A 27,518-nucleotide genomic window follows, 5' to 3' on the forward strand; every position below is an offset into this window, starting at 1 on the left:
AACTCATCCCTCTTCCCGTCTCATTTGAATCTACATGCCCACCCCAAGACATGAATCATGGACCATAATGGACACTGTGCATTCATGTCAGCATTACGCTATTCCTCAAGGCATTTCCACTAAAGTGTGAACATGCTCCCAATGTAAGGGAGATGAAGGGGGTAAACTGCAGGCAGTATGTCATTGAAGCATCTCAGGCACTCTTGTAAGATCTTGACAAAGATTTTGATCCTAAATCTTGAAAACACAAGAAGTTATGTGACCTCCCATAGCCATGGCATTTATAAAATCGACTAAGAATTTAACTAAAATCTTCTCGGAGATGAACTGATATAGGAGCCACTGTGAACAAGGCAGGTTTCCCTCTTTACCGATAACTGGTTTCCATAAAGCACCAGCTACTCATTCCTACCCACAAGTAGGCTAATGGTTACCTGGAGACTAATGCAGTAGGATAATTGGCGCACTGTGCAGGTTCTTCTTTGGCAATATAAAACATAGGCTACAACTTTGGCCATAATTGAAGTAGAGCACAGCTCTGTTTGTTTATAGTAATCTGATGGCCTTAAGAAATTCATTAGAACACTGCGGTGTAATGGGAAAGCTAATGTGACTTTTAATTCAATACAATTAACATGAAACTGAAACTGAAACAAAATAGTTTGTTGACAAGCAAGAGCTCGTGTCAGTCTCACATATAGCCCATGTTGCTTTTAGTTTCCCATCTCCTCTTTGCCTCAAAGCCCCAAACAAGAGTCTTCTTTCTTTTCTGGGCTGCCTTGGAGGCCTCCATTTCCTGATTAGCTTGCACAAAATCACGGCAGTCAACCGCGTTCTTGATTTTAACACCCAGCTCTCGAGTGGCTAGACGGTCACTGAGCTCCTCTGCCTTTTCAAAGTCTCCTGCTTCAATAGCACTCTCAATAGTCTTTTCAAGGCCCGATTTAGGAGGCGGCCTGCTACACGCTGGGGGTTCAAACCTATCATTGATGCCAAAATACTGCTTCAGTCCTTCGAGGTGTTTTTCTGGTGCATGTACTTCCTCCACCTGATTAGATTCCTTGTTGTGTGGGTCAGAAGATTTTCTTTTCGCTCTTCGCTTTCTTTTTCGCTTTGTTGATGGTAACTCTCCCTTTTGGTCGTCCTTTTGCTTCTGAAGGTGTTTGAACTTATTCCACATCTCTTCAGAGATGCCGGGTAAGCATGCATTTGAGGAATGACTGGGCCCAGTGTTGTCTACAAACTCAAGAGTCTCACCATGTGTAGCTGAAGTTTCACTGGATACGAGTGCGTTAACGTTAGCATTTTGTTTACATTCTCTCACATTGTCTTCAGTAGCATCATCATCACGGTCCCCTGCACACGTATCAGAATCGTCAGAACTAAGCTCTGCTTCTGATAGACCTTTTGGAAGAAGTCCGCTATACATCCCGAGTTGATTTTTCCTAGTCTTTAACAATAATATCCAAGAAAACACACAGAACCTGACAGGCTATAGTGGACCGACCATTCTCATCTCGTGTCTCATAAATGATGACGTTACTTTGCCGGCATGACGTAGTTTTCATGGGACAAATGTTCTGAAAACAAGCGACAATGGTAAGTGAGCAAGCATTTTTCGTACATGATCGAGTGTGTCATTTAAATAGTTATTTTATAATAGAATATATGATTCAAGACTTACGGAGGTTAATTTAATCTCAACTGTACAATGTGCGGAGATATGTAACGCATCCTGTTGTAGATCAGTGTTATTTTATCAACACATTCGGCTAGCTTGCTATCTATCTAGCAAGTTAATACAGGTGGCTAACGTTTGCTTGTAACCTGGTTGATGACTCAATAAAAACTGTTTTGTTAGTAGTGGAAATGTGTAACTTAGTTCGTGTGTAGGACATCATCTATGAGGACATTGATTGTGTGTCCATATACACAACATGTCCTTTTGTCAGAATTACCGCAGTACGTGACAGTAGATATTCACAATTTACTAGTGCTAGCTTACGTTAGCAATTGATGTTTTGTCATCTAGCCAGCTAACTAACTCCAGCGCCGTTAGTTTGTTAACTTTGGCGTTGACATCCTTGGTATCGTTATTGGTTATACGTCAGCGATTGATTTGACTGAAGATGTCCAGTGGTGTGTAACTTATTCCTGTTGAAGATTACGTTAATTGCAATGCTTGTGTCTGTTAGTCAGTAAGCTGATTAAAGAATGCGTCCTATAGGCCTACGTGTGCCTTGTACTGCATACATCACTGAAAATGTCTCTTATCTTGGACAGGGTCAAAACCAAAGTGGTGGCCATGGTCCTGGAGGGGGGAAGAAGGATGACAAAGTGAGTTTGAACTGTGTTGCTTCTGAACGGTTTTCAATGACACGTTCTCCTCTTAATTGGTTACTAAATGTAAAGAGGTACTGACATTTGTCCAACTGAGTGCTGGACCAAGAAGGACGTGCTGGACCACAATTCATGACTATTATATTATCTTTTGTGACAGGATAAAAAGAAGAAATATGAGCCACCAATTCCCACTAGAGTCGGGAAGAGGAAGAAGAAATCAAAGGGACCAGATGCTGCAAGCAAATTACCATTAGGTATGACATCATCCTGCTTTTTGTTAGAATATATTTACTTGTACAATAATTTAAAATAAAGCATTTAGTCTTCATGGGTTTGTTGATTGTTGGAATGCACAGACATTTGCTGAAGCATATAGACATTAAGTGCAGCAATATGCTTACAAGATTCTGGTTACTGATGCTCAGTGGGTTAGCTTGGATTTCTTTTATCTACAGTGTATTGCTAAACGCTCACTAAAAATGGCATTCTCTGCTATTTGTCAGTAACCCCTCATACACAGTGCCGACTGAAGCTCCTTAAACAAGAGAGGATCAAAGACTACCTGCTGATGGAGGAGGAGTTCATCAGGAACCAAGAGCAGATGAAGCCACTGGAGGAGAAACAGGAGGTTTGTATCCTGAGTCTGTCATTTTGTCCTGTATGAGCAGGCCAAGAATTAGAGGAATACCTTTAATTTGGACATACAATTCAGTAATGTGCTGACAGATTAATGAATGATGCCAGGAGACCATGGAAGCTAAGTGAAAAGCTCAGCTAAACAGCTGTCTTTTTTTGACTGTTTTGTCTACAGGAAGAGAGGTCGAAGGTTGATGACCTGAGGGGGACACCCATGTCAGTGGGAACGTTGGAGGAAATCATTGATGACAACCATGCCATCGTGTCCACATCTGTGGGCTCGGAGCACTATGTCAGCATTCTGTCCTTTGTGGATAAAGACCTTCTAGAACCAGGCTGCTCTGTACTCCTCAATCATAAGGTAATATAGAACAAGGTAACCCATTAGCGTTAGTGTAGTTAATGTAGCCTCGGTGTTTTTCAGTAAGATGCTAACCAAGATCACATTATGATACATAAGTAACATCCACATAATCTGCCTATACTGACTATACAGTGTTTTGTTTTTCATTTGAAAGGTGCATGCAGTCATTGGGGTCCTGATGGATGACACGGACCCCCTGGTGACTGTTATGAAAGTGGAAAAGGCTCCGCAGGAAACCTATGCCGATATTGGAGGTCTGGACAGTCAGATCCAAGAGATCAAGGTATACTGTCCATGGGGATAACTTTAGCAAATAGGCTAATTATTTTGTGTTACAACCATACTCGTAAAACAATTGGTACATAACATTCAAGTGGAATATATGATCTTTTTCTTTAAAAAGTGTGTGCTAGATAGATAGTATGGATAGCTGATTAAGCTAAATCTCTAAATCTTTACCCAGCTCTAAGGCCGTACATGTGTTCTTCGTCACAGGAATCTGTGGAGCTTCCCCTGACACACCCAGAGTATTATGAGGAGATGGGAATTAAGCCACCCAAAGGAGTCATCTTGTACGGAGCACCTGGGACAGGTATGATGCACAGAGTTCCCCTACCCGGAACTTATGATCGACTATAGACCGATTTACAGTTATTAATAAACAATGGAACTGCATGCGTAGCCTGACAACAGAAGCTATTACCTGGCAACCGACATCTATCAACAATCAGCTGATTGCCCGGACAAACCGTATACTGTATCCCTCAGTCAGTGATATTGTGGGGAAAATACGTAAAAGTTATGGGAAATCATTTAGACGTGAGATGTATGATCATTGCTGTTATCAGTCTTCTCTAAAATCCCTTGTTTCATTGTCGTTTTGAAGGTAAAACGCTTCTAGCTAAAGCTGTGGCCAACCAGACGTCTGCCACATTCCTGCGTGTTGTGGGGTCCGAGCTCATCCAGAAGTATCTCGGCGATGGGCCAAAGCTGGTGCGCGAGCTTTTCAGAGTGGCGGAGGAACATGCTCCCTCCATCGTCTTCATTGATGAGATTGACGCTATTGGAACAAAGAGGTGAGAGGGACTAGCCTTCAGGGATGACTTCGATTAGTGCCACAAGAAAGGTTTTTTTAGTTCATTTCTATCAAAGAGTGTTTGAATTTAGGTGCGAAAAATCTATACATACATAATCAGTTGATAGTTAATAGAACATCACAGAAATGGTTAGAATGTTTTTTTTTTTCAAATCAAAGCAAAACTTTGATTCATTTGTAAATTGTGAGTCTTGACGTGCCTCTGTAGGTACGACTCCAACTCGGGGGGTGAGAGGGAGATCCAGAGGACCATGCTGGAGCTCCTTAACCAGTTGGATGGGTTTGACTCTCGAGGCGACGTCAAGGTCATCATGGCCACCAACAGGATTGAGACTCTGGACCCCGCTCTGATTCGGCCAGGTAGATGTTATCACATTACATGTTGTAATGCATTTATACGTCATCTATAAAGCCTCTGTAACCCAGTTATAAAGCATCTATAGACTATGTGTAACTTTTGTTTATTAAGTATTAAGATACTAAAATGTTCATTAGTTCTCAAACCATATGTGACTTAAGTGTGTAAGTTGATCAAATATGCTGCGCTGCAAAGATGGCAAAGGAATTATTTGTCTATGGTTATTAGTATAGTTGTCGAATAAGCCCAGTTTATGATGTGAAATGTGCACTCCCTGTTTCTCTCTCTGTGACTGATGATTGATGTATTTTTTTTTTTTTTCTCCTCTTTGCTGCAAAGGTCGAATCGATCGTAAAATTGAGTTCCCGCTTCCGGATGAGAAAACTAAGCGCAGAATTTTCCAGATCCACACCAGCCGCATGACAGTGGCTGACGACGTGACCTTAGATGACCTCATCCTCGCCAAGGATGACCTTTCAGGAGCAGACATAAAGGTCTTTAGAATGCCCTTCACTTCTAGAAAGCGTCTCGACAGCTTTGCTGCTAATCGTCAGAAAATCACCCAGTGATTTGAATGTGCGAATGCATACTGCATTTGAAATGCATAACAAATCAGCTGTGATGTTGGCACATCTGTCCATATTTCACACAAACACTCACAAGCCTGAGCTTATCACATTCAGAGCAGAACTATAAAAACCTTCACACTTCAGACGGCTTCACTCCTCAGAGAGAGTCTGGCACCGAGTCTGACAGATGCTTCAATTAAGTGGCAGATTTGTTTTGATATGTTTTTTTTTGTTTTTTTCCTTTTTTTCTGCCTTTCTCCCTTCCCGTCCTTCCCACCACTCATGTTGTTCCCCCTCGCTATTTGTTTGTTTCAGGCCATTTGCACGGAGGCAGGGCTGATGGCGCTGAGGGAGAGGAGGATGAAGGTGACGAACGAGGACTTCAAGAAGTCGAAAGAGAACGTGCTCTACAAGAAGCAGGAGGGCACGCCAGAGGGCCTCTACCTCTGAGGTCATTATCCGCATACTATATATATTTTTTGTATTTGTTAGTGTTAGCACTGAGCCCCCCTTTAGCTGTCCCAGCTGCCATTCATTCCTCCAATGCAAATAAAACACATCAATTTCAGAAACCTCACTTTGTGTCTGTGTGGTGCAACTACACGTTACACAACATGCAGTACCTTTTTGGAATCACCGATACCCAACTGTAGTGGCCCTCAATCATGATGCTCGTCTAGCCTTCCTCTCTCTTCTGTGATGCTTAATACATGTGGGGGCAAGAACAAAGGACAACAGAAACATAATTTTTAATGGCCAAGCTAGTGCCTCTTGGTACCACAGAGGTAAAATCATCCCATCTTCCATATAGCCCCATACCAAAAGTCTCTGCTTCAAGTTAACAGACCCTGCTTCCAATTTCAACAGTACAGTAGGTGCCCTACAGTGACAGTCCTAAAGGGCCCAAATGTGGGCAGTTCCAGAGATGTATGTTACCGGCTGAAAGAGAAAGCACCATTCAAACCTCTGTAACCCTTTGCCTGTACATCACACTGTCAAATGGACTCTTCCAATAGCTGAATCTCTAAGCTTTCAATAGAGGTAAGGTTTGTCATGGTGGACCAAAGTATGTGGGAGCAGTGCCCTCCTGAGTAGATGATGTGCAATGCGTACAAAAACACCCGATATGGTTTCTCCACTTAAAGAGTTTATTAGAGGTACAATATTCATCTTATGGAGTCAGATAAATTGTGTTTTTTCTCCTAATAACATTGGTACATCTTCTCAGTCTATCTTAATTACAGACCAATTCAACCTCATTAAAGCGCCGGACATAAGACAGAACACCTATCTATAAAGGGGAATATACTTTCGTATTTTTTCTCTTTACAAAGTAAAGCACAGCAATAATGGCCAATATGAAAGCTGCAAGGACGATGAGGCAGAGAAGACCCAGACTGCCAGTGCCAACTAGAAAAGACAGGACAAAGGAATCATATTAAACATAAACTCAAACTTACATCAGACATATTAGAACGGAAATATTGAAGAATAAATAAAACATATCAGCAAATCAGACGGCTGGCTATGAGAACCTGATAATTAGCATACTACACTTGATTGACATAAAATCAAGCAATATCTTTATACGTATTACAGCCTCTTCAGGTCCTCCTTTACATACTTGGTTTCAGCCACAAATCTTTGTGAACGGCTCCCACTGCATTGTCAAATTTGCATCGGAAAGGGATGTTAAAGAACTCCTGTTGGACCACTGGGATTGAGAGGTTGATGATGGAGTAGTACATCCCATCTCTGATCTCACTGCAGTGCGAGAAAGTGGATTAAGTATGGTGTTTGGTGGAACTCTCCTCAGCCTAGGTGGCTCCATGGCAAGTCCATAGAAAGTATCCAAATGTGGTTTGGACGCTAGAGCTGCTTGCAGCAGTAGATTTCTGTTTGTGTTATGTTCTTTTGGTTTTGCCAACAAAACATCTAACACATTCATTCCGAGCCATCATTGGCCATATTGTCCTGTACACACTGGAGGATTTACCAGGAGTATACATTCTACACAAGAACCCATTTTTAACGAAAAGACAAGGCTAACTATGAAAAACCCAAAACAAAACAGAGGAAGTAAAAAGCAGGGGCTCTTCATACCCATATGGAACATCTGATGGGAGTCAGCCTTTGGTGAGAGAGAGAAGGTAAGCCCCACCCCACTGAGGAGTATGAGATAGATAGGCTTCTCTCTCTCTCTCTCTCTCTCTCTCTCTCTCACACACGCGCACATGCACACGCACACGCACACACACACACACACACACACACACAAACACACTCCCCTTGTACTCGATATTTAAGGAAAACAAAATGTTGCATTAGCAAATACTGTAGATCTTACCTCATTTTTTAAATTAGGTCTGGTTCAACTTTACACTTGCACTTTGTTCAGCATTTCAATTACTGTAGGGCCCAATATGTGACAGTATTTGACTGCATTTGAGGCAAGAGTACAGAAGAAGAAGAAGAACTTCCTTTCTCACGTAAATAGATAAACTTACATAGTCGAATGAGTATGATTCTTCAGTCCTGGATATGCATCAATAAAGGAATTGTTGACAATCCAGTAAGATATAGTTTCAGTCACAATTTCCTTATTAAGACCAAGGGACGCTTCACAACTCAGATTAGCTGGCTGACCTGTGGTGGGATACAACACGGTTACGGTTACGGTTACAGTTAGGTTCATTAGCAGAAGCCTTTGTCCAAAGCAACATACAAACAAAAACAATACAATAACAACACATAACCATAACGACAACAGATTATGACCTTTGATTATTTTAGACCTTGAACTGAACTCATTGACCATTGTGCCTCAGCCGTTAGTGGGGTTTTTTTGTCACATCATATGGTGGGTTAATCTGCACTGACCTGGAGATATGTATGTTGTGCTCTCTTTAGGGTAAATCACTGCAGGTGGCTGAAGAGGAGGATCTACAGATAAACAAATGAAATGCATCAACATCTGAATCAAATCTCCAAAAAAGGCATTCCAGGGTAAACTGGAAAACAATAAAAACAAACAAAAAAACACACAATAGAAACTACAGTTCAGTTGATGCAAAACACTTTTTGCATTTTTTACTTGTAGTAAAGTCAGGTAGCTCCTCCCTTTATATGTCAAATTATTCAGATGGTTTACCATCTGACCTGATGAGTAATGCATGCATACAGACACAGAGGGTTGTCATTCAGTGGGATGACTTCTCCTTTCAAGTAATACTTCTTTTCATTGGCAATTGAATAGTTTCTGTTTCTCTGTCTATTTTTGAGCTGATTTAGTTCTTGTGAGACTGAAGAGACATTTTCGAGACGAGACATTTTTGGATAAACAGTGAAAGACAAACACAAATATTGTTGTTTTGTTTTGCATAGATGTGAAAACAGAGAAAATAAGAACATTTTCTTTTTATTATCAAAGCTACATTGACAAACATACAATTGGCTATAAAGCCACTTTTATTAAGGCATACCCAACCTCAATTCAAGTGCAAACTCACTGGAACTGGAGCTGGCAATGAGCAGCAAGAACCCAACAAATCCATTCACACTCCTCATCGTCTAGAAAACAAAGGCGAGAACATTGTTATCCAAGAATAGGTGGTTTCTATTTGTATTATTTAACATGAGTTTTTCTATTATTCAAGGCAAATAAATAGTCTAGTCTATGGTGACTATATTACCCGTGGTACAGAGAAAGGTAATAAACATGTCTTACCAAAAATGTTGTTCTTCAGACTGTAGACTAGAGGAACTGTGATGAAGTGAAATTAACCAAGTAGCCTTGTATACAGACACAGAGGGTTGTCATTCAGTGGGATGACTTCTCCTTTGAAGTGAAACTTCTTTTCATTGGCAATTGAATAGTTTCTGTTTCTGTCTATTTTTGAGCTGATTTAGTTCTTGAAATATTGTTGTTTTGTTTTGCATGTGAAAACAGAGAAAATAAGAACATTTTCTTTTTATTATCAAAGCTACATTGATTAACATACGGTTGTATAAAGCCACTTTTATTAAGGCATACCCATCTTAAGGGGGGGTGTCTTGTAATAAATAGTAAACTATAAACAGCACAACACATCCAGTGTCCCAAACCAATTCTGCTTTTATGTAACAGACTGCTTTGTAGGGATACAGATGGTTTCTTTCTGCTGTTGTCCTGAGAGTGTGTTTTCAAACCAAGGACTGTATATACAGCCATCGGTTCAAAGAGAAGCTCAGCAAACTCATTGCCCAAATCTACTTGTTCAAAGGTCTGTCTAAATGAGCAACAGCCTGCTCTCTAGGAATGCAGGCTACACAGATACGTAGTACGTGAAGTAGGGATCAATTCTGCTCATGCATGGTCTATTCAACATTGAACATGTGTAGCAAAATGAGGCGAAGATGCCATGTTAGTAAATGGGACAAGTAGGTTCCTTAATATGTTTTATTTTTTGTCATTCAAAAAATGTTTCACACACAGAAATTCCATCTTTATCAAAAATAATCAACATCAATTTAGTTGTGTATCAATTGTGAAATCACACACACACACATTCACACTCACACTTTAATTCATACAAACAAGGTCATACATCTGCAGTTAGCCTGCATCAACTTGTAGCGTTGCCCATATCTGAAGTGGCATAATCTCCTCCACTTGTGGATTGCGAGCCAATCCGGCACAGTGTGTAGCTTTGAGGTGTACACCCTTCAGAAGGATTTCCTGTTTCTCTTTGGACACTAGTGCACTATGGGTAGGGTTAATAAGCGCTAATCCTCCAGCAGGATCTCGATTTCCTCCATCGGGGCTCTGAGCCGTAGCTCCTTCTCAGTCATCAGGTCCAGGAACTCAGTCACAGCATCTGGGAACAGCAGCACTGCATCCATATATAGGCCCTGAGGATGGATGGACAGACAGACACACACACCACATTTACATTTCAGAACTACAGTAAGGAATAATACAAGCTTATTCATATTTAAAAGGTATATTTTTTATTTGCATCGGACATGATTAGTGCCGGTGTACCTTGGCCCAGGGGATGTTCTGAAGAGCTTTGTAGAAGATCCCTTTGGCCCTCTCCTTGTTGCTCTCTGACGCCTGTTAGAAATAAATAACCCCTCACTCTTAAAATTTACAGACAGCTTTTCGACAGCCATTCACCTTTTCAACTCCAGACCTTTTTTAGTGGAATATTGTAGCCTCTTCATAACAAGTTACTTGGTTGGCATGCATCAGAGTAATGTGTATGAGTTATGCATTTCTTTTTCAATTACTTATGCAGACTTGCTTTTTTTCAGACTGCTATTTTTCACAGGTATTTCATCTGGAGTGACAGCCAACTGTAGCCCAGCTAAGACTAAAAATCAACTCGACAAAATCTGTCAACAGTTATGACAGCCTCCTGTGTCTGTTTACCATGAACTTTAGGTACATCCTCCACAGCAGCGGACACTGGGCTCCCTCCTCTGTTGCCGTGGCAGCCTCAAACAACGACCGGATACGGTTGCTCAGTCCGTTTTCCGGTATTGTGGGCAGAGTATCTCCAATCCCACCAGTCCTGTATATTAAGGAAACCAAACAAACAAACAAACAAACAAACAAAGCACATTGTTTTCACTTTGAATTGAAATAATTCTAAAAGACACATAACATATTCTGGGGGAAGCTCCATTCGAATCATCAGTCTAACCTTTGCACAGAGTCCAGCAGCTCTTTCCTGCCCTGCTCCGCCCAAACGGCAAACAGGTATGGCACCGCACTCTGGTCACTCTTAATCACGCTGTGGATAAACCTCCGCGCTCGACCCGCGCTGTGGTACCGCGCCTCCGCCTGCACATAGAGGTGCCACAAGGGGGCGCTGGTGGGGTAGTAAGTGAGGGCTGAGGTGAGCGCCTCCCTCAGGTGGACCAGGGGGAACACGGAGGTGCTGGTGTGGTGGCGCAACAGCGCCGCCTGCTGAACAGCCAGGGCCTCGCACTCTCCAGTAACGCTAATGCTATTAGCCTTAGCGCTACTGCTATTAGCATGAGCGCTACTGCTATCTACTGAGGTATTTTGCTGAGTCGCACTAGCTTGCTGCTCCAGTCTCTCTCTGGCCTGCCTATATACCATGTTAGCGGCGTCCATACCCACAGTCAAGTACTGGAAGAGGGCAAAGCAGCCTACAAGTCCCGTTACGTGCTGGGCCTTTTTAGAGCGCCCGGCTTCCAGCCCAGCTAAGCAGACCTCCACAGCCTGCTCGTAGGACTTCCTGGCTTTAAGGATGGCGACGGGAGCCACCTGCCCCGCGAAGGGGGTATAGGTCGCCTCCTCGGCTAACTTGGTCAAAATGTGCACGCCGGCGGACGACGCAGGGGCAGTTCCCGCCGCGCTTTGTCCTTGCGCCCGCCACGCCTCTTCCACCTCTAACTGGGCGTAGAGCAGGCAGAGGTGGCACAGCGCCGCGTCCTTGAGCCCGCGGGCCACGCCCATGCCCAGCGCCGTGTCGAACACCTTGCGCGCCTCCTCCAGGTTGCCCAGCAGCCACTCCAGGTGGGCGTACTCGCGCCACAGGCCCAGGCGCCCGCGGTTCTCCGGCTCCTTCAGCAGACGCTTGGCCAGACGCTTGCTGCGCTTGCCCTGGCCGCGCAGGCGCTTCTTGTTCCCGCTGCGCACACACCTCAACACCTGCCAGAGAAGCCAGAAGGAAAGGAAGGATAGTTAATAAACAACCGACTGCCAATCCCAGTGGCGGTATATGGACATACAGCATATTCTGCGGTTTGTGGATGCCTATCTACACGAGTGCATGTTTGTGAGCAAGAGCCTACCTGCTCAGAAATGAGTGACACAAGGCCATGTAGACATATTTCTGACATGCTTGTCATGTTTTGACATACATGGGTGCATATTTGTGAACAAGTAGGCTCTTGCTCACAAACATGCACCCATGTATGTCAAAACATGACAACTATGTCAAAAATATGTCTGCATGGCCTTGTGTCACTCGTGTAAAAAAGCACATGACATAAACATGCCCTCATTCAACAATGAGAGTAAACATAAAGATTAAACTTCAGCTCTGAGAGGATAAACAGACCCAACTTAAGCTCTAAGAGGATAAGATGCTGGAAGCTGCATTGGGGAGTCTCAGATTTATGATCAACACCGACAGTCCTGTAAATCAGGGCCTCCTAAATATGAGGCTTGCGGCACTGCAGGTTGGGAGGCTGAAATTGGACCACGCAGGAGCAGGGATTGCAGGGGTGGCGTGAGGGATGGAGGACACCGCGGCACACACTGCGCTCACCTTGAGCTTCTCGTACTGCAGCCAGCTCAGGTGGAGCACGGCCCTGTCCTCGGCGGGCAGCAGCGGCGCCACCTGCTGCAGGGCGTTCTGGACGAACTCCTCGCCCGGCTTGCACAGACCCGCCTGTTGGCGCGCCTTGCCCAGCACGGTCGTGTGGCCCACCGGGCTGACCCCGGACGGCGACGACGATGGCGACGACTGAAGGTGGACGGAGGTCAGAGGTCGCTCGGGGTCCCGCTGGTCCTGCAGGAGGGAGAGGTCGTCCAGCAGCAGGCTCCGGAGCTGGGAGGAGGAAGAGGAGGAGGAAGAGGAGGAGGAGGAGGCAAGGACGGGGAGCCCCAGGAAGTGGAGGAAGCTGGCGAGCAGATGGAGCTGCAGGTCGGGCCGGGTCACGCGGATCATGGAAGGGCCGATGTCATCAAAAAGCACCTGCGGAGACGAGTCAGGTGGCGGCGGTCAGAAGTCAACAACACACAGAGGGAGGGTTGAGATGCAGGTGAGTGTGTGTGTGTGTGGGACACTGCTTTCATTGGGTCACATTGTGTGTGTGTGTGTGGGGATAAGATTGAGAGTGAAGAGAGGAGAGAGAGAGAATGAGAGAGAGAGGAGATAGAGAATGAGTGAAAGAGAGAAGAGAGAGAGAGTGAAGAAAGAATGAGAGAGAGAGAATGAGTAAAAAAGAGAAGAGATAGAGTGAGTGAGTGAGATCTGTATGCATGACCAGTACCTGTCTCTCGGGATCGTCACAGTCTTCCTCTGATTGACCTGTGCTTTTGTCAGGTCTCCATGGCAACCAGTGGTTGGCTTCACGTGTGGTCTCCACATCCAGCCAGATCCTCCACTTGGGCAGGGTCTTATCCTTCACTTCCTCATCATCACCCTCGTCATCATCATCCTCATCTGTCACATAAAATGAAAAGAAATAAACAACATCACAAATAAAACTTTTCATAAATGGATGAGTTAAATAAATATTTTCTTTTATGATTATACTCAATGGGACAATTTCCCATTCATGGATAAGCCTAGTAATAAATAAAAGAAAACTTCAATGAAAACATCCACTGAATAAAAGCTTTTAGTCTAGGCTTAGGCTTAATCAATATACGGGAAACTGGCCAAATGTGTTTAATTCACAAAGCAGGTGCATTGCTGGAGTGTGTGGATTTACCTGCTTCACTGGGCACCAGCCAGCCCCCTCTCTCCTGCTGCAGCATCCAGGCCTTCCAGCCCCGCGCCCCCTTCTCCCCCACACGCGGCTCCCCGCTGTCCCAGAACGGCTCAAAGAACTCCACCTGACAAACCAGGCCAGAGTTAGCACACATTACATTGTTTTAATGACATTAATCATTGAAAAACCTACAAACTGTAGGCTTCTGTGGATGTACACAAAAGACATACACTTATGTGCCTAACAGCTCCAAGAACACCTGACAAACCAGGCCAGAGTTGACACACATTACATTGTTTTAATGGCATTAAACATTGAAACACCTACAAACTGTAGACTTCTGTGGATGTACACACAATACATACACACGTATGTACCTAACTCACAAACATTTCACCACACATTTAACAGCCGTATTCTTAAGTGTTCCGATTACATGCATGTGTACTTCTGGCTGTTTGATGAGCTTGCTGTTCTAAACTTGTAATTTCCATCGTATTGGTTTCTTTCACACTGAAAGAACACTTTCGATCAAGCAGCCCAGTCGAGACTGTAGAACAAAGCAACATCTACAAAAACAAAAACAAAAAATGGCCCTTGCCCCGGCGAGAGCAGAGGAGCAGGGCGGAATGAGTGAAAGTCGATAATAAAAGATGACATTCCCCTCTCGGACTAGGAGCGAATGACACTTCCAATCACTTAGCGAGTCGTGGCGAAGTACCGCGTCAGCTCCGTAGGGCCGCACTCCGCCATCTTAATGGCCGCTAATCTAATGCAGTCAGCACTTCGAGCGCACGAGGGGCCAAGGGCAGCATTGCCTCATACTGCAGGAGGAAGAGAAGCGCGGGGCGAGAGGGAATCACGGGCCAACCAATGCGAAATGGAGACGGGCATGTCAGCCAGCCAATCACCGAGGGATGTCTCTACTGCTATTGGGATGGAGGGGAGTGTGCTTAGAACACAAGGATGGATGTCGGAGATGAACTCAAGCATTTCCCTAAGGACTCTGACTTGTGTCACATATTAGTTGTGCCCTGAATATGTGGGGATATGTAGGTCAACACAAAAGTGATGCTAGGTATTCCTACAGTACTGCAAGACAAACTGTGAACATACAGTATACCTCTGAAAAGACAAACTTGTGAAAATGATAATGACACTGCCCAAGAAAACCACTAGACTTTAGGATATCAAAAGCAAACAAAATTAATTATGGACTTAACAAGTTTTCATCCCAACAGATACAAAAAGGTGTTTTTAAACAACACTGATTTTGTTTCACCAATGTCGCACTTTGAATATTCTACAAAATATCAATCCCAAAATCTAAACAAGAACATAATTGGCCAGAGTATGAAAAGCAATAAGCGGCGTTGTTGTTTTGCTTTTCCTGCTAAAGCCAACGAGAGCTAATCAGCATCTGAAGTGTGCGCATCTGGTCCAGGACACGTATGTGTAACGCCTCCCAGGGACTCAAAATATGCACAGTCACATTTCTCATTAGACAGATCTACAGAGAGAGTGAGCGAGCGAGGAGAGAGGGGGACATTAATGCTCGTCTGTTCCTGCCGGGCTCATTACCGCGGCCGCCTAAACAGGCGCCAGTCATTCGCCGGCACACGCCGCCCGAGAACAAGCATCTGCGCCCGCCTGGCGTCACCACCACATCCCGAGCTCATCAGCGCAGGGCGTGTGTGTGCGTGTGCACATCGTGCCTGGTGCCCGCTCTTCGGGAGCCACGGAGAAAATATCTGAGCAGAGGGAAAAACGGGAGCGGGAATCTCGCCGACACACACACTCAGGCCCCTGTGTGTTAGGGGTGGGGAAGGGTGGGTGGGTGGGCAGTGGCGGAGCGTTAATTGCATTTCTGTTACTGCTGTTTGTGGGCTGTGTATCGCTGTAAAATCGTCAAAGTAGCAAGTGTGAATGAACACTCAAAACATGGACGCACCAAGCACACATGTTGTGCATGAATGCCCATGCTGAGCTCAAGGGTGTGTGTGTGTGTGTGTGTGTGTGTGTATTACCTGTTGTCTGGTGGGAAGCTCTTTGACGCTGTCCGGCTTGAAGAAGGTGAAATCCAGCAGGCCCTGGAACAGACACACGGCCTTCTCCGAGTGGCCTGCCTGCCGCAGGAAATGACACTGCTGCAGGAAGATGTCTACAGGGAGAAGACACACACACACACACACACACACACACACACACACACACACACACACACACACACACACACACACACACACACACAGAGAGAGAGCAGAAGGCCATCAGAACACTGGACCCGCTAAATGACAGAATATATGTTACCTCTACAGTGTAGCCTTTACTGTCAAAACCAATAGCTTCAAACCAGTAATGATGGTGTCATTCCAAAGCACCTGTTTATTCTATTATTATTAAATTCTATTATTCTATTATTTGTATATTTACAACTTCTTTAAATGGAAACACATGATCTAAAAAAATCTCCTTCAGGTTCCACACCATTGCTGTGGAAATGTATCCTCTCAACAGCAGACTCTATTGCACCTTAGAGGAACAGACAACCCGAATCATCACTTCGTCACCGTCATCTGATGTGCACTATCAGAGTGGCCACCAGAGGGCATCTGTGACCATGCGCCACATGTCCACCTCAGCGTTCTTGAAAAACAGGACTACTCTCCGCCTCAGCAGTAAGTAAATCAACACAGCGAGGCTTTCCCCTGCAGAACAACAGAGTGCATCTGAACACGAACACACACACACACACACACACACACACACACAGCACAATGGCGGGCCCCCAACAGCCTTGGCGCTGCTGACAGCTCCCTCTAAAAGGCTTTCGCAGATTGATCCGTCACGTCCAAAGAGTGCCGTCCACAGGTCGCCCGCCCCTGACACATTCATTTGGCTAATGCACACGCCAACATGCTAACTCTGCACTCTGCCCCACTCACAACTGAGCGTGAGCAGCAGAAAAAAAGAAAAACAACAACAACAACAACAACAAAAAACACTCAAACCAATTCATCCAGAAGCTCAGACAAACAGAAACAGCGATGTGGTGAGCCGCTGTATTTTCGAGACAGGTCTAGTAAAGAGACAAATGGGGACAATACAGGAGAGAGGGACAGAGACAGACCATGAAATTGACAGATAGAGATACAGGAAATGGGACTGAGCGAGGGACAGTGAGCGGCACAAAGAAGAGAGAGAAAAGATCTGTGGGCACTGTGTGTTTTTATGCAAATGGGGAGGATTATTCACTGGAGCTTATCTTATTACATATTACCAGCATGCAAATACCAGGTTCCCTACACATTTTCCATTTCAAAAATTCCATACTCAAATTTCCAGACTTTTTTTCTGACTATATTTGACTATATATGAAATAAAAAAAACTAGGGCAAAGTCTAAATTCGAACTAAAGCTAACCTCACCTCAAACATATTTTAATATTTCATCGTTCTCAGTGTGGTCTCACACGCTGGTGAACAGGCGAGTACTGTAGCTGCAGTAATCCACAAACACGACTATTTTTTCCATAACCTCTTTTCTTTTCTCCAGACCTGGAAAATACTCAAGTCAAATTCCATACTTTTCCATACTGCGTAGTGCGTAGGAACCCTGAAATACGCACGCACATGCATGCGCACACACACACACAAACACACACGCACGCACGAACATAAACACTCTCCATCATGCGCCGGTCATCTATTAGTATATGTCACAACCAGGCTAAGAAGAAATGGATGATGACTCATGATTCACAGACTGAGAGAGGAGGAGTGACAAAGGAATGGGAGAGAAAGGAGAGGAGAGGAGAGGAAAAGAACAGAAGCAAATATGAAAGACTGGGACAGGAGGAAAGAAGGGAAAGTTAAGAGAGAAGGGATGATGATAAAAGTAGTAGAAACGGGGATAAAACAGGACAAGCAAAAACAGAGCAAAGACATTCTATCACTAAAGACTCAGATAATACAAATATACTCCCAGATTTCCTCTCAGATTGAGATGTGAATAAAGTCCTGGACTCCTGGAGGAGAGGAGAGGAGAGGAGAGGAGAGGAGAGGAACTACAGATGGTTGGGCCACTGGAGGAGAGGAGAGGAGAGGAGAGGAGAGGAGAGGAACTACAGATGGTTGGGCCACTGGAGGATAAAGAGGAGAGGAGAGGAGAGGAGAGGAGAAGAGAGGAACTACAGATGGTTGGGCCACTGGAGGATAAAGAGGAGAGGAGAGGAGAGGAGAGGAGAGGAGAGGAGAGGAACTACAGACGGTTGGGCCACTGGAGGAGAGGAGAGGAGAGGAGAGGAGAGGAGAGGAGAGGAACTACAGACAGTTGGGCCACTGGAGGATAAAGAGGAGAGGAGAGGAGAGGAGAGGAGAGGAGAGGAGAGGAACTACAGACGGTTGGGCCACTGGAGGAGAGGAGAGGAGAGGAGAGGAGAGGAACTACAGACAGTTGGGCCACTGGAGGATAAAGAGGAGAGGAGAGGAGAGGAGAGGAGAGGAGAGGAGAGGAGAGGAGAGGAGAGGAGAGGAACTACAGACAGTTGGGCCACTGGAGGATAAAGAGGAGAGGAGAGGAGAGGAGAGGAGAGGAGAGGAGAGGAGAGGAGAGGAGAGGAACTACAGACAGTTGGGCCACTGGAGGATAAAGAGGAGAGGAGAGGAGAGGAGAGGAGAGGAGAGGAACTACAGACGGTTGGGCCACTGGAGGATAAAGAGGAGAGGAGAGGAGAGGAGAGGAGAGGAGAGGAGAGGAGAGGAGAGGAGAGGAGAGGAGAGGAGAGGAACTACAGACGGTTGGGCCACTGGAGGATAAAGAGGAGAGGAGAGGAGAGGAGAGGAGAGGAGAGGAGAGGAGAGGAGAGGAACTACAGACAGTTGGGCCACTGGAGGAGAGGAGAGGAGAGGAGAGGAGAGGAGAGGAGAGGAGAGGAGAGGAGAGGAGAGGAACTAGACAGTTGGGCCACTGGAGGATAAAGAGGAGAGGAGAGGAGAGGAGAGGAGAGGAGAGGAACTACAGACAGTTGGGCCACTGGAGGATAAAGAGGAGAGGAGAGGAGAGGAGAGGAGAGGAGAGGAGAGGAGAGGAGAGGAGAGGAGAGGAGAGGAGAGGAGAGGAACTACAGACAGTTGGGCCACTGGAGGATAAAGAGGAGAGGAGAGGAGAGGAGAGGAGAGGAGAGGAACTACAGACGGTTGGGCCACTGGAGGATAAAGAGGAGAGGAGAGGAGAGGAGAGGAGAGGAGAGGAGAGGAGAGGAGAGGAGAGGAGAGGAACTACAGACGGTTGGGCCACTGGAGGATAAAGAGGAGAGGAGAGGAGAGGAGAGGAGAGGAGAGGAGAGGAGAGGAGAGGAACTACAGACAGTTGGGCCACTGGAGGAGAGGAGAGGAGAGGAGAGGAGAGGAGAGGAGAGGAGAGGAGAGGAGAGGAGAGGAGAGGAACTAGACAGTTGGGCCACTGGAGGATAAAGAGGAGAGGAGAGGAGAGGAGAGGAGAGGAGAGGAGAGGAGAGGAGAGGAGAGGAGAGGAGAGGAGAGGAGAGGAGAGGAGAGGAGAGGAGAGGAACTAGACAGTTGGGCCACTGGAGGATAAAGAGGAGAGGAGAGGAGAGGAGAGGAGAGGAGAGGAACTACAGACAGTTGGGCCACTGGAGGATAAAGAGGAGAGGAGAGGAGAGGAGAGGAGAGGAGAGGAGAGGAGAGGAGAGGAGAGGAGAGGAACTAGACAGTTGGGCCACTGGAGGATAAAGAGGAGAGGAGAGGAGAGGAGAGGAGAGGAGAGGAACTACAGACAGTTGGGCCACTGGAGGATAAAGAGGAGAGGAGAGGAGAGGAGAGGAGAGGAGAGGAGAGGAGAGGAGAGGAGAGGAGAGGAGAGGAGAGGAGAGGAACTCCAGACAGTTGGGCCACTGGAGGATAAAGAGGAGAGGAGAAGACGTACCCAACATGTCCTCCTCTGTCCCGGGCAGCGCCGGGTGAGACAGCATGCTCCCGTCGTGGCACGCCGCCAGCGTGGTCAGGCACTTCCCGTACGCCGCGGCGGCCCTGGTGACGGCGAACGCGCCGAAGTGCCCGCGGCAGAAGCGCAGGTAGCGCCGCCACAGCGGGGCGCTGTTGGGGTGCAGGAACACCAGCTTCCTCCACTCCTTGAGCAGCGCCGCCGGCTCCCACAGCTCGCCGCACACCGCCAGCCGCGCCAGCTGCAGCGCCACGCAGCCCGGCACGCTCTGCACCGCCCGCTCGCACACCGCCAGCTTCTTCTCCAGCAGCGCCCGCGTGGACACGCGACGCCGCTCGGCCGCCTCGGCCTCGCTGGCGCCGCCACCGCCGCCGCCCAGCCCTGCCCCCGACGCCGCAAACTCATCCTGTGCCAAGATAGCGACACAGAAGAGACACAGGAAGGGTCCAGATTAGTTTTTATGAAGACTGAGACTCATAGGATTAAGACTGTTGTTGATTCATTACCAAAACAATTTTGAAATGTTGCTCTCCCAACATCAAACATCCCAACAAATAAAACTCCTTGTATCCTTGTATCAAAGCTAAAAGAACTTAATCTCTGAGCTACCAAGTCAATAAATGTTTTGCATATGCACCTGCAAATGTGTGTATGAGGGGGATCAACAGGTTTTTACAGGGAGTGTGAGTGTGAGTGTGAGTGAGTGAGTGAGTGAGTGAGTGTGTGTGTGTGTGTGAAGGCTCCTTGCCCAAGGCATACCTGGAAGTGAATGAACTCCAGCCACCCCTCCGTGTCAGCGGGGTTCTCCCTCACCCTCCTGTTGAGCTCCTCCACCCTCGATGTGAGCCTGGCCTCCGGCGTGTCCGCGCCCTTCCTCTCCTCTCCCCCCTTCTCCTGATTGGCCGCGGGCGCCTGACCTTTGCCCTCCAGCCAGAGCGCCGTGCCCGCGTCGTACACGCCCAGCGGGTTGACCCACGAGCACGAGCCTTTGGCGGCGGCGGCGGCGGCGGCAGCCTCCTGCTCGGCGGAGAGCGAGGGCAGGGGGATGAAGCTGGCGCCGCCGGGCTCCTCCGCCTCGGCGCTGCCCCCTGGCGCCGGCGGCCGGGAGGGCAGGGCGTCGGAGCGGAGCAGCTGGCGCGCCTGGGGGGAGTAGTAGCGCTCGGTCCGGCGCGCCGCCCGCTTCTTCCCCTGGCCCGCCGGCTCGTCCCAGCTCACGGCCTGCGAGCGAGCGTCCAGTCCCAGAGAAGAGCTGCCCTTACGCCTGTACCTGAGACACAGAGGAATAGAGCGGGTCAGATAATAGAGGAGGTCAGATAATAGAGGGGGTCAGATAAAAAACAGAGTGAATGGCTTGGGGTTGTACAGCAAAAACGGACCCTAAAAGCACAGTAAAATCGTCAAAAATAAGTGGAAAAAGCATTGGGTCTGGGCGTAACATAACATATGAATTGTATACATATATAATAATCATTTTAAAGTGTAATGTGTGCTATTAATGTGTAATTAATGATGATTACCACCGGCCACTCCACACCAGGGAGAGACAACAGATTTTTGCTAGCGTGCAAAAGAGACCGTGCTGATAATGACCACTCGCTTACGTGACTGGACTCCTGAGAGAGAGCCTCGCCTGTGGTCTCAAGGGCTGCTGCCATTGTGTGGAGTAGCTGATCACTGATAAAGATAGGCTGATGATGATGATGATGGGAGAAGCTGATACACGACCTAGGACTACTATGCTCCCCTCTCGCCTCTCGCTCTCCCCCTTCCTCACTCGGGCGGGAGTGAGTGACCTTCAGGAGCAGAGAGAGGCTGTCCACTGCAGCAAGCTGAACTGAGCTGCAGCTAGTGTATCAATAAGAGCGTACTCATCGGGTATCGATCTGATATCCCTCTCTCTCTCTCTAGTGTGTGTGTGTGTGTGTGTGTGTGTGTGTGTGTGTGCTGGGAAGCCGGTATCTTCGAATGGAGTAGGGAGAAGGCTAGAGACGTGGTGAGGTTGTGAGAGAGCAAGTGTGAGCGTTAGTGAGTATTGATTGCAGTCTATTGAGTTACAGATGGCTGCTTTTGACTCCTCAGTAATTTGGCTCGGGTCCAGGAGCTGAAGCAGTGGCAGTGGCGGTTCTTTAGGGTGCTGAGTATATATACTGCGCCCACATCTTCATGAAGAGCTTAACTGGTCCTGCGACTGACACTAAAGAACATGGAGAACTCATGTGTCCTTTCAGCAGAGACGGTCAAGAACTGCAGCAATCACAGTTGTACGTCGTAATTCCTGTTATTTCTCTTGGCTGGCAAGTAATGTACGAATAGGGAGATCTTCAACCAGATCATGTCTGGTTTGAATCCATCATGAACTGTTTACTGTTTTTAAAGCAAAGACCTACACTGCAACATTGAAAAAGTTCAGTTCATTGAGTTCATGACATTATTGCAAAATTCTACTATAAAATGTTCGGTACCAATGGTGATTATCTGAACATTAAAAGATGATGGACTAAAAATTAAAAGATCCAAACACCACACCTAGGTCTATGCAGTATGGCGGGGGGGAGGGGGTGGCATAGAATGGCAGGATGCCTTGGCACTGCACAGCTGCCAGGGGGCTGCAGCGGTACGCCCAGACTGGGCGCAAGACTGGGTGGCAGCACAGAGAGGATGGCACTTAAACATGTACGTCTCTAATACGACGAGATGCTCAAGTCTAGTCTCTTCAAACTCTCCAAGACACATATTGACTGATTTAGTGACAAATACTCATAACTATCCTGAAATAGCAAAAGACCACACACTGACAGTGGCACTCACAAATACACAAATCACACACACACACATTCGGAGGGCTCTCTATACAGTATGTCCTAATGGAGAATCTGGCACACTCTATGAATGGTCTTCAGCTCCTCTGCTAAGTTCCTCTGAGGACAGCAGGTGAACTTGAAAAAGGAATGTCTGACCAAGCTCGCATATGAAGAAATATCCCTCATTTAGTTTCAAACACAGACACCCATGAATCAACAAAAGGGGAAAAAAATGGTATTTAAGGAGTCAAACAAGTCCTCTATGTATCTATTTTTTCACATTCCTGTGGGGTATTTTTGTAATAGCAACCTTTCCAACCGCAGCTATTTCTCAGAGCAAAGTGTGTCCCTGTTGGACAGGCTAAAAATGGAAGCAGAAGCACACAACACATATCTGAGCTTGTTTTGTGGAATAATGCTGTCCAAATTTAACTCCAGATTGTGTCCCACCCCGACACACATATTTGAAATAAAAACAGATTCTGGAGGGAATTTCCCAAAAGCAAAGGTGTGCAACAGCCATAGTCAAACACTAGCTAGCAAGCATTATACTTTTGAACGCTCCCTCTCTTAGTAATGGTGGTTGCACAACGACGCCGTCAGGATCTGCACCCTGGGATGTTTGAATCCGTTCTCAAGGCTGCAGCCTCGACGACAATCAAGGGAGTGTGTGTGTGTGGGGGAGGGAAACAGCAGCCCTTAGTGCAGCTAAGATGTAAAGGGCTTTGTGTGCCAGAGGGTTGTGTGCAGTGTGCGGCACACTCAAGAGCTCCCGGGTCACCTTGCGACGTCCCCGCGGTAGAGAGACTTGTACTGCCAGTTGGCCGGGTCCGCTTTCCTGTCCACGCAGAAGAAGCCGTCCGCCGCAGACTGCAGGTCGTCCAGCCATCGGAACCTGCCCTGGCGGACCACCTCCACAGGAGACTCCTGTCTGCCGAAGGCAGCATAATAACAAAACAAAAAAAAAAAAAAAAATACAAAAGACAAAAGCATACAAGCATTAAGCATTACCTTGGGCGTCTCTGGAGTCCTTATACAACTGAACAAGAGTGTCACAAATGAGTGTGTGTGTGTGTGTGTGTGTGTGTGTGTGTGTGTGTGTGTGTGTGTGTGTGTGTGTGTGTGTGCCTGTGTGTGTGTGTGTGTGTGTGTGTGTGTGTGTGTGTGTGTGTCGGAAATAGCGGGGAAAGCAAACGAAGCCCTCAGCAAAGCCCCCCCGAGATACGACGTGATGGAAACAGTAGCGTCATAACCAAAACGGACTCCTCGCCATGGGAGAGGGAATAAGAAAAATAGCTAGAGAAAGTAGGAGAGGGAGGGAGGGAGGGAGGGAGGGAGGGAGGGAGAGGGAGAAGGGCTTGGAGAGGAGAAGACATAGATAGAGGGATGAGCACATAATAGGGAGAGGAACTGGGAGCGAGAGGGAGGGCAGTACAGCGATTAAAAAAGAGGCTTACTGCCACAGGACAGACAGAGTTGAGCCTTTTAAAGTTAAAGATATCTGGAAGTCTGAATCAATCTGCCAAAGGTAAATAGGGCAGCTCTGAATGTTAAAACTGTCTCCTAAACTAAACATGGACCAAAGGCCAAGCAGTTTGCCACCTAGTCATTGTGTTATATTAACAAAGTGTGTTAAATGCACGCAAGTGTATGTATGAGAGAGAAAGTGGACAGAGACGTAGAAAGAGAGAGCAGAGTTGCAAAATGCAGTGGCACCTCTGAGCCTCCGCCTTCTTCTTGAGCAGGTCGCTCGGGTAGACCGTGTCTGAGTGGGAGTCTTCGCTGTCCGAGCGCTCTCCCGCCTTCCTTTTGTGCTTCTTGTGCTTCTTCTTCTTCTTGTCTTTTTTCTTCCGTTTCCGGTGTCTTCCGCTGATGTTTTCATCCTCACTTTCTGGCTCAGAGATTCTGCCGTAACTCTTTTCACTGACAAAACACAGGAACAAAACCCACAGTCAGCCATACATTACTTAGCCTGTTGTTTGTCATCATGTGTCTTACATTTGCATTTGTAAAAACATTATCCTACAACTTCTTAGATATCAGTGTGGCTTAAGCAGCATTCACACCAAGAACGATGACGATAACGATACCTATAACCATTACGATAAAAGCGTCAACACTGGCCAATGATAAGAAAAGTCTCTCCTCCTGTTAATGAATGCGATGGCTAAAATATCATGGGCTCTGATTGGCTGTTAGCTTGTTATCGTTCTCAAAATCGCTCAGAAAGTGATCCCCAACGATATCGTTCTTCATGTTGTTATCGTTATATTTATGTGTGAACGTTATCATTCATATCAACAACGATATTTGTTTATAGTTATCATTCTTGGTGTGAACGGCCCTTTACTGTATTCTCTTTGGCTTTAATGAAACACATTTGCTATAGGACTTAGTACAGTGCATAAAAACAGGAGGATATCAGAGAGAGGAAGCGGGGAGTGAAAACTGCATCACCTGGGCTCTCTGGACACCCCTTCCTCAGCCTCCTTGGTCCTCTGCAGTGCAATGTGATGGAGCGCTAGGGCATCATCGGAGCGGAAACTCTGATTGCTCAGCCATTCCGTCTCTGCTGGTCAGGGGACCGAGGAGGGAGAAGTAGAGGATGGGAGAGGAGAGGCGAGGAAAAGGAATGAAGACAGAGAGAGAGAGAGAGAGAGAGAGAGAGAGAGAGAGAGAGAGAGAGAGAGAGAGAGAGAGAGAGAGATGGTGGAAGAGGGGGAGGGAGGGAGAGATGACCAATCAATCGCAATTATCCAGCCAGGGGGGTTTTAGGCTAGCGTACAGGATTAATCACAGCTGCAAATAGCCAGCTGGGATGCAGGCAGCCCTCCCCCCGGTCCTGATTGAGGCAGCCACAGAGGAGATCGCTGATTCATCAGTCACTCCAGGTCAATATGCACAAAACAATATGGTCGATCTGCTACAACACTGACATCTGTAGCCAGACCAGTGCAGGCAGTAGTCAAATGGAGCCGTCATCCATACCACTTTAGGAGATATGTTGTTGTGAAAAACGAAGCAAAGATTTTTTTACAAAGGGGGGGCTGTATTTTACAGAATACATTTATATTCGATTTCAATTTATGACAAAAACACCTCAAGAAAGTATTTTACTGGTATTACTCGTCAACAACATGAGAGCATGAAGGGTATCCTTCTAAGCCTAAACATACCGATTCTGATAACAAAGCATGAGCCACTAAAACACAGCATTGCATGATATCATGAAATAGCCTACTCATATCCTATACTCAAACCATAAATCATAATGTATTTTTAGCATAACATCAACCAATGGCACACTAATCTCCATCATCCAAAATAAGCCCGTAAAAAGACGAATACAGACAGGTATTTCTGTTTTTTTTCCCTTTTGGGTAAATGCAGTAGGAGGATAACACTGCTCTTGCAAAGCCAACAATTTAGCGCAAACGCTGTGTCAGTCAATGACTGTAATGACTCAATTACATACATTTTGTACAAAATTGTCAGGCAATCTTTACGGAACCACACTGAAACTTGAATTTCAGAAGTGGAGCTTATTTAGAGCTTTATAATTAGGCTACAGCAGCCACATCACATATCCTATTTTGTTATGTGGGCTTATGAAACAAACACTTAATTCGTTAATGAAGCCAAGCCACATACCACATACATGCCTGAACTACAGGCTAAGGGCAAAAGTCTATATTTTGCATTTTGAAAAGTCTTATTCTTATCCGATTTCAGATTCATAACAACCCTAGTAATGTCAATTAGCCTACAGCACCCAAATGTTCATGCATTGTTTATTGGCAGGTTCATTTGCTGTAGTAGGCTACCAAAGATTTGGCATAGTGACTGCACATTTCAAGTTAAATCTGTCCCATATCCTATTCACCTATTTAATCAAAATACAAAAGGCCTAATCCCATTCCAAATTAAGCATAGAATAGCCTACATTAGTTTCAATTGAACCACAACACCCAAAGGCCTGTGACAGATAAGCTTACAGAAAAGTAGACTGCTGCCCATCAACAACAATAACGCTGAGTTAGAAATGTGTAGACTACGGCTCAGATGGTGTGGGTGGGTCGAAAGTCTCACGAACGTTGTAGCAATCAGTGCTACAGGTGTCTTATGTTAACATCACTGTCTTCTTACTGTAGGCCTATCATTTATTTTTTTGCAACTTCTGAAGTCGAATTCCCTATGTGTAGCAAACTTTAGGTGTTCTGCCCGCAAGATAGCCTACCAAAACAAGCAATCACTTGCTTAAATGAAAACAAGTGTATATGCCATATGCACGAAATGTCAAACTTCACCTTGTTCAGGCCTTACCTTTCACAGAATTATCTTCTTCTTTAGTTGATATTCCACTAAACGCTGGAAAAAGGGCCATTTCGTCTAGCACACGATTTGAAAGTAGTCGCAGAAATATTACGTCACAAGTCGCGACCCAAACACACGCGTAAGTTTTGATCTGACAGTTTGCGCCATAGACTGCATAGATTTCCACCCTCTATGTAGGCTAATTTACTGTCTTTTCTATCAACATTAGAACATAATGAATAGAAGTCATGTTTGACTTTTATTTGCTTTATCATTTTAGTTAACATGTGTGCATTTATGTGTTCCCAGTATCCTGATTGTCGGCTTTGCGTTTCCTTGCGTTAAGTGGAATTGTGGAATTATAGCCTATGTGTCATTGTGACTGTATCTCATTATTTTCATAAGAAAGTAGACTCTGACAAGAGACTGTAAAACTTTTTGTCGCGTTTACTGTAGTCAAATCACAAACCAGTCCAGGACTTTTTCGTCAATATGTGAAGATTTTGTAGCTCCGACGACATGTAGATTTTTGTAGCGCCGACGCTGGTAACCTGATCACAAAACTGGATGGTGCACCAGTTGAAATAACTACAAATAGCCAAGTCTTGAGCGCAGG

The 27,518-nt window shown here is 46.0% G+C and overlaps 3 protein-coding genes across 4 annotated transcripts; 1 reads left to right on the forward strand and 2 right to left on the reverse strand.

Annotated features, from left to right (window-relative positions):
* Positions 1-593: 593 nt before the first annotated feature.
* On the reverse strand, positions 594-1,539 carry fam204a (family with sequence similarity 204 member A). Its single transcript, XM_062522270.1, has one exon. It carries the CDS (start codon positions 1,427-1,429, stop codon positions 692-694), a length of 738 nt encoding a protein of 245 aa, XP_062378254.1. The 5' UTR covers positions 1,430-1,539; the 3' UTR covers positions 594-691.
* LOC134067168 (26S proteasome regulatory subunit 4) lies at positions 1,518-5,943 on the forward strand. Its single transcript, XM_062522266.1, has 11 exons — positions 1,518-1,599; positions 2,284-2,337; positions 2,501-2,597; positions 2,847-2,971; positions 3,155-3,340; positions 3,498-3,626; positions 3,839-3,935; positions 4,230-4,419; positions 4,648-4,799; positions 5,137-5,291; positions 5,682-5,943. The coding sequence occupies exons 1-11, from the start codon at positions 1,597-1,599 to the stop codon at positions 5,814-5,816; spliced, it is 1,323 nt and encodes a 440-aa protein (XP_062378250.1). The 5' UTR covers positions 1,518-1,596; the 3' UTR covers positions 5,817-5,943.
* A 3,830-nt stretch (positions 5,944-9,773) lies between these two features.
* Positions 9,774-27,221, reverse strand: nrde2 (NRDE-2, necessary for RNA interference, domain containing). 2 transcript variants are annotated; one of them, XM_062522261.1, is made up of 14 exons: positions 26,912-27,221; positions 25,046-25,157; positions 24,305-24,511; positions 23,370-23,519; positions 20,547-21,054; positions 19,770-20,193; positions 15,851-15,984; positions 13,824-13,947; positions 13,380-13,552; positions 12,653-13,081; positions 11,054-12,030; positions 10,780-10,921; positions 10,390-10,461; positions 9,774-10,256 (listed from the first exon to the last, which is right to left on the reverse strand). In XM_062522261.1, exons 1-14 carry the CDS (start codon positions 26,970-26,972, stop codon positions 10,131-10,133), a joined length of 3,639 nt encoding a protein of 1,212 aa, XP_062378245.1. In that variant the 5' UTR covers positions 26,973-27,221; the 3' UTR covers positions 9,774-10,130. The 2 variants fall into 2 exon arrangements, with proteins under 2 accessions (XP_062378245.1, XP_062378244.1); XM_062522260.1 differs by having other exon boundaries at positions 25,046-25,160.
* Positions 27,222-27,518: the final 297 nt, after the last annotated feature.

Source organism: Sardina pilchardus, chromosome 20 (assembly GCF_963854185.1).
Source record: "Sardina pilchardus chromosome 20, fSarPil1.1, whole genome shotgun sequence".
Classification (NCBI taxonomy): Eukaryota; Metazoa; Chordata; class Actinopteri; order Clupeiformes; family Clupeidae; genus Sardina; species Sardina pilchardus.

Bases quoted from the DNA above. Each gene is read 5' to 3' on its own strand.
- LOC134067168 (XM_062522266.1), top strand. The intron at 2,598-2,846 runs GTATGACATCAT...GCTATTTGTCAG, and splicing joins TGCAAGCAAATTACCATTAG to TAACCCCTCATACACAGTGC. The intron at 3,936-4,229 runs GTATGATGCACA...GTCGTTTTGAAG, and splicing joins GTACGGAGCACCTGGGACAG to GTAAAACGCTTCTAGCTAAA.
- nrde2 (XM_062522260.1), bottom strand. From the start codon at position 26,972: ATGGCCCTTTTTCCAGCGTTTAGTGGAATATCAACTAAAGAAGAAGAT. The intron at 25,161-26,911 runs GTAAGGCCTGAA...TCCCCTGACCAG, and splicing joins AGAAGATAATTCTGTGAAAG to CAGAGACGGAATGGCTGAGC. The intron at 21,055-23,369 runs GTGACCCGGGAG...TCTGTGTCTCAG, and splicing joins TACCGCGGGGACGTCGCAAG to GTACAGGCGTAAGGGCAGCT.
- fam204a (XM_062522270.1), bottom strand. From the start codon at position 1,429: ATGTATAGCGGACTTCTTCCAAAAGGTCTATCAGAAGCAGAGCTTAGT.